Genomic DNA, 6,283 nt, shown 5'->3' on the forward strand with positions numbered 1-6,283 from the left:
ACTCCACCCTGGCCTCATACTGTAGGTCTTGGTAGAGATCTGTGCAGTGTGATGAGCTTTCAGCTGGGATAGCCATGCCCAGAGATCTCTCTGCAGCAAAGAAAGGGATCTGTCAAGAGAGTTCTGTGCTTTCCAAATAAAAAGTGATTTTCAGTGGGTGAAGAAAAGTGTTGGCACTTGAGAACCCTGATCTGAGAAGATTTTTTGGGGGGCCTTAAATGAAAATCCAGACATCTCACACATAAATTAGGGGTGAGTATAGAGAGTAATTTATAGTGTAAGGATGATCTGCAAGAGGGCTTGAATTTCTCTCACCCTCCTAGCTGCTCAAAAGACCTTCCTTATTAAGAGAGGAAGAAGCAAGTGTGGGGTCGTGGAATGAGAGTTGTGACACATGAGAGGAGAACCCTTCTCACTCAGCCTTGAGCAATATTGCTGTAGTGAGATGGAAACCACAGAGGGTCCTTTACTGTGGTATGGGGGTGCGTGTACAGGACTGAGCTGACTAAGCCCGAGACTTCAAGAGAGAAGGGATGCTTCTCCAAATGATACTCCGGGTCAAGCAGAAGGGAACCTTTCTAAGACTCAGCCTAATAGCGTGTGGTTGTCCTTTTGCATGTACCTTTGGGGCATTTTACTGCCACCAGAAAAACAGTTCTCATTGAAAAAAACACGTGCTCTAAACCTTAGAGACATTTCATGAGATACATGGAACAGCATTTTGAATGGAGACATTGCCATGTCTGTGGGGGCAGGTGTGAGCTCCATGACAGTAACTGCTGCTCTCTGCTTGCCATCCATCAGAGCAAAACTGGAGGGGAAGTTCACATCTGGGTTTGCACTCACGAGCTTGGGAGTAGGACTCACGTGGCTTTTTGGTGTCTGAAATGAAAAGTTAGATCTGAGGGTAGCTGAAGTTTTGGAAGATGGATTTGAGAACAACCCAGTTTTCCTGTTTGTGGCTCTTCTTCCTGCATCTCCAACTTAAGAGCATCCAGAAGTGTGTTCAGAGCTCCAAGAAAATAGAGCAGATAGGTGAATGTAATGATTCAATTCAAAATACTGTCTCTCCCTTCAGAGAACAGGTCTCACACTTCCTTGTTTATGTAGAACTTCATAGTTAATATTCTGCCAGCAACAAGATTATGATGCTTCTTATTGTGTGCAAGGAACTAGGTGCATTTCACACAGCTTCTAGGTTCAGTACATCCAGGTGTGGATAGGACTTCTGGAAATTGAAACTATTGGGGTGGAAAACTCAACTGAGAAAGGAAGTATGCATGACCAGAAGTCAAAAGGGTCTTCTCCTGGGCTGGGCCAGGGGGAGCTGTTACTGCGGTAGCACTGGTGCAAAAGCTGTCACCCGCTTGTTCACGGGCATCTCAGGATACAGACGGTTATGCTTGTATACAGATCATGTGAAGCCTAGCAGAAAGTATGCTCCTACTCAACTAAACTGCCTTCCTTGGAGGAGGTGATCTGACAGTGTTCAAGTCCAGAGTTATTTCTCAGGCCTAAAGCAGAGTTTCGTATCTGTGAAGATAGATAAGGGCCAGGGGTTTATTCCTGCCAGTCAGCCCCCAGCCACAGTGGCTGCAGAGTGGGTAGCAAGGAATGTGCTCCAGGGGTGCTTACAGACACTGTTGCCAAAGAGAAGAGAGGTCATGACAGCAGAAGAAAACAGATTTTTGAGTGTTGGCTTGATAATAGCAAGTCCTTCAGGCCCTGGTACTACCTAATGCAGGTGCCCATCAGAGCACTTTCAGCCATCTGCTATGGCCATCTATGAAATATCCATTTGTTATCTGCAAGAGGAGATACTCAGAAGTAATTGGTCTGGAAGTCCAAGATCCAAACCTGGATTTAAGGCGTCTCTTGAGAATCTGTATCTTAAACTACTGTGGATTATAAAGTCGCTACGCTTGGAGACACTGACTCTTTACAGAAAAAAAAAAAAACTGAAACAGCTGCAACGCCTCATTGACAGGCTCAAGCACAGGGGAGCTCACACTGAAGCAGGCAGCTTCAGAAGACCTTAGTCACACAATGTCAGAGCAACTTGGCTTTAGATTTTTTATCTGGAGGAATTCAAATAAGACTGAAAGAAGGCGAAAATGAAAGGCGGGGTGGGAGGGGGGAAGGATAGCATTGTGAAGCACACATTTGAAAAGGTGGTGATAAAGAGCAACTTCCAACTCGCATATAGAGACCGAGAAGGAAAGGACACATGTGCAGCGTGGGCAGAGGTGAGGTGTCAGCCTGGATGTCCTGCCACCTCATGTGCTTGGATGGGTGCCTGCCTGCAGCTCGAATGTGCATAATGGACAGTTCTCCAGAGTGTTTTTATCAAGTACATACTGAAGTAGGCCTTGATATGAAGCTTAAATTAACCAACAGCACAGTTCAGAAATGTGGCAGCCACTGATAATTATTCATGGGGCTATCTCTTCACATCCTATCAGAGATACTTGTTTCTGTCTTTTCCAGTATGTCACAAGTGGCTTGTTCTTGCCTTTCTGTCCCTTTTCAACTTAGTTTCCTGCTTACTGTTCCGTAACAACTTGGCCCACAAAGTGGCCATGATCACGTAGCACAGATAACAACTAAGAAGCCTTAAGTAGTCAAAACTTCTTTAAAATACAGGTGCAGGATTTCAGAAGGGAGTAGCCTTACCAGTCAGTCATCTTTATCTTACAAACCCTGAAGTTCAGTCATCGAGGCACCGGTTGTACAGCATAAAGCTCATGTACTGTTGTAAACGCCTTGCTTTGCTGTATGCTTGGTCTCCCAGCTTTCAGTGCTGACTCCAAGAAGATAATTTTCCTCCTGAAGATCTCTTAAGTTGCACAAGTGTGTAACGTCAACACAACGGGGCAATACATAGGCATTTCAGTTTCTTACCTGATGACCATACCTCTAGGGTACTAATTCATTTAGTACTGGATTTATTCATGATTTAGGTAAATACGGAAGGTTTACAGATTTGTCCATCTAGTAAGAACAGTGTTAACCTATAACATAAAATGAACAAATGTCTATATTACAAGGGAGGTAAAAACGAGAAGCACAGTCCTAAAGCCCAGTGTGATCCAGATGCCTTGGTGTTCAAGGTGAAGGAAGGTTCGGTAGCATCTGTCATCTTCTTGTTTGCTTTTCCAGGTAAATTCCACCGTTACCGTATTGAGGCAGACGAGCAAACCATTTGGGTTGATAAATATGTGAGCCACGAAAATTACACCGCGGAGACCTCCGATAATGACATAGCCATGCTGCACTTGGCTGAGCCTGTGCTGTATAACAAATACACGCTCCCTATCTGTCTTCCCACCCGCAACCTGGCAGAACAGGAGCTGACAAGAAGTGGGAAGCAGATGGTGGTAACTGGCTGGGGCAGCACAAGCGATGTTAACAACAATTACTCTACTTTCCTCAGTTATATTCAAATCCCCATGGTTCCCCGGAACGAGTGTGCCCAGGTGATGAGATTTGCCATCTCTGACAACATGCTGTGTGCTGGGAGCTTAGAAGACAAAAAAGATGCCTGCAATGGGGACAGTGGAGGCCCTATGATCACTAAATATAAGGATACTTGGTTTTTGGTAGGACTGGTGAGCTGGGGCGAAGGCTGTGGAAGAAAGGAGAAAGTTGGAGTCTACACCAAAGTTAGTCAGTATCTTGAGTGGATCCAGCACCACATAGAACAGATGCCAGCTTCTTGGAAGGGCTGATTCTGATACTGAGAGTCTGGAATATTGCGGCTATGTGCTAGTGACAGTATGCAGTGTAATGTACTGTCAGATCTTCAGTATTAAATATCGAGTATACGTTAACCTTGTGTACTGTTTTTCTTGGTATCTTTTTTTAAATTTTTTTCTTTTCTTTTTTACATTGTCTGCATTGGTTAGTTTCCAGATTATGTTGTTTGTAGCATGGTCCTACTGAGGCCTTAATAGCTTTACGGTGAGATTCTGTACAGCATTTTAGAAACTGAGATGGTCAATGGTCAGACAATTCCATCTTTTAAGTGTAAAATGACTGAACTTGTCAGGGTGGGGGGCGGGAGGGGACAGAGGAAAGCGTTTTAACAATCATGGTAGTGATACAGTTCTGTCATTTCAGCTTTACTCTAACATATTATCCACAGTAAGTGTTTTGTTTGCTCTATATTTGTATAATTTTTCTTTAAACACAATGAAATTCTAATAACATCATTACTGCCTCCACTCATTCACATCTTGCTCCAGTGTCTCACAAGATCAATTTGATTCAGCAGGTCACTAAAACTTCTCTGTATTTTCTATTCTTTGCACACTCATTGCCTGATTTTACCCCTGTAGAGTTCCTTAAAAGTCAATGGGCGTTCTGATGTTACTAAAAAAAAAAAAAAAGAGGTTGAATTCCAAGCTTTTGCATGCTCTATTTATCCTAAGGTCCCTACATCTCTTCTAATGAGCAAGCTAAGCACTTTTGTTTGTTCTTATTCTAGTGAATGCAATCAGCTGCAGGCTATATTAGCATTACTAATACTGATAAATGTGTGTGTGTGTGTATGTTTGCATCTGTATCTGTATGTCTGTGTGTATGTCCGTAAATAAAATAAAGATGTGAAGTAGCAATAGTCAAAATGAAGTTTAGTATCACAATTTATACTTGTTTTTAATGTTAGCACTTAAGCCTGCTAAATATAATTAACCTTGTAGGAAAACAAGTGAAACTCACTCTGCTGTAGTGGTACATGTTTCCAACATCTCAGTCAGGATTTGGACCCATATTTGGGTCAGTGAAGAACTTTAGTCTGCTCTTGTGATAAGGTGGTTAAATGAAGAAAAACTCAGGTACAACAAAATTGTATCAGGATTTGTAAGAAATTTAATATGGTGTCAGCAAAGAGGTTTAATACCTCTTAGACTTGTGGACTTACTCTTGTTGGCTGGCAAGCTGCTTATGTGCTTATTAAGTAAGTGTTGTGGATTCGTGCGTTAAAGGAGTAACAGGCTAAGGGCTTCATGTTGGAGGCAAGCTGAAACTGAAGAGTACAGTCAGGCATCTCTGTGTCGCTGTCTGTGTCTCACTTTTTCTCTTTTTTCCCCTCCCCTTTTTTATTTGGGCCTGGATTTAAGGATCAATGAACGTTAAGAAATAACATGTCAAACAGCAGCCTTCCCGCCCGGGCCTGCACCAGGCTGCTGAGAAGGCTGATGGTGCTAGTCATTGAATTACAAGGAAAAACATTATTGTGTTCAAAGCCAGTAAACATGGGCCTAATTAAAGGCAGAAATCATAATGTCAGTGACTAGCTGTGACTATCACAGGGCAATATTTGCCTTCCTGCCTTGCCTTCCTATGACGCCTCCTACACACTCACAGCTCTGCGTATTTCAACAGATGTTTACAGAGCAGCTTGTGCGTTTTCCAGATCAGTTGGTCTTGCCTGTGGAAAGATGATGGAGTGTCAGAAATATTCTCTTAAAAATTCTGGGTTTTCCTGAAGAAATTTGTTGCAAGGAAAGGGGTTTTATTGTTGGAGGATGTTTTGAAGGACTTTTTATTTTCTATATACATGTGTGTATGTGTGTAGCAACACACACACAATTTTCTACTGATTTTGAATTGCAAATGTGTTTCATAGAATCCAGAAGGTTGTCTCTCCTTTGTAAATATTTGTGGCTGGTTAATGATCAACCTTTTGACCTCATGGCTGTTCCCGGTGTATATCCAAATCTCTCTCCTGTCTTCCCCTAAAAAAAAAAGAACAAAGTGAGTATAATTGCATGGCTCTGTGTAAAGTAAATGCATTCTGGATCCTGTGTTTTTGGAAAAATGATACAGGTAGCAAAGAGGTGTGTGCTGTCAAATCCTGGTAAATTATTTAGCCTGGGAAGGTAATGTGAAGAAATACAAACTTCTGGCTTGCCAGGTACGTGGTGGATGGTTTCCTCACCAGGGTATACGCATACGGTCTTACTTCACAAGACTATCAGTAATTACACAGCAGCTGCTGTCATCAGCAACTGCTGGCTGAAGCGTGTAGCTCGGCCTGGGGTCCTTCACCGTTTAAGCAAGGCTGTCGCTGGAGCCGGCTTCTGCTCGGTTTGGGCCTGATCCATGCCTCCCATGTTCACCACAGCTTTTTTCTTACTTCTGTGGGCTTTGGATCAGATCCTGCACCGCATCCTGGGCAAGGTCAATCTCCGCACGTTGCCTTGCAAACTATTGGGATTCCTGGGGTAGTGTGCATCATCAGTGTGACCTGGAGAAATAATGAACATCGGATCAAAATGAA

General features: G+C 43.0%; 1 protein-coding gene across 1 annotated transcript in view; it reads left to right on the forward strand.

Annotated features, from left to right (window-relative positions):
- PROC (protein C, inactivator of coagulation factors Va and VIIIa) overlaps nt 1-3,728 on the forward strand; it is a 10,821-nt gene extending 7,093 nt beyond the window's left edge. Inside the window, exon 9 of the mRNA XM_009639496.2 lies at nt 3,160-3,728. Within this exon, the coding sequence (XP_009637791.1) occupies nt 3,160-3,728 (569 nt within the window). The remainder of the gene's footprint in view (nt 1-3,159) is intronic.
- The last annotated feature ends 2,555 nt before the right edge of the window (nt 3,729-6,283 follow it).

This window comes from Egretta garzetta, unplaced genomic scaffold (assembly GCF_000687185.1).
Source record: "Egretta garzetta isolate BGI_Z169 unplaced genomic scaffold, ASM68718v1 scaffold775, whole genome shotgun sequence".
NCBI lineage: Eukaryota > Metazoa > Chordata > Aves > Pelecaniformes > Ardeidae > Egretta > Egretta garzetta.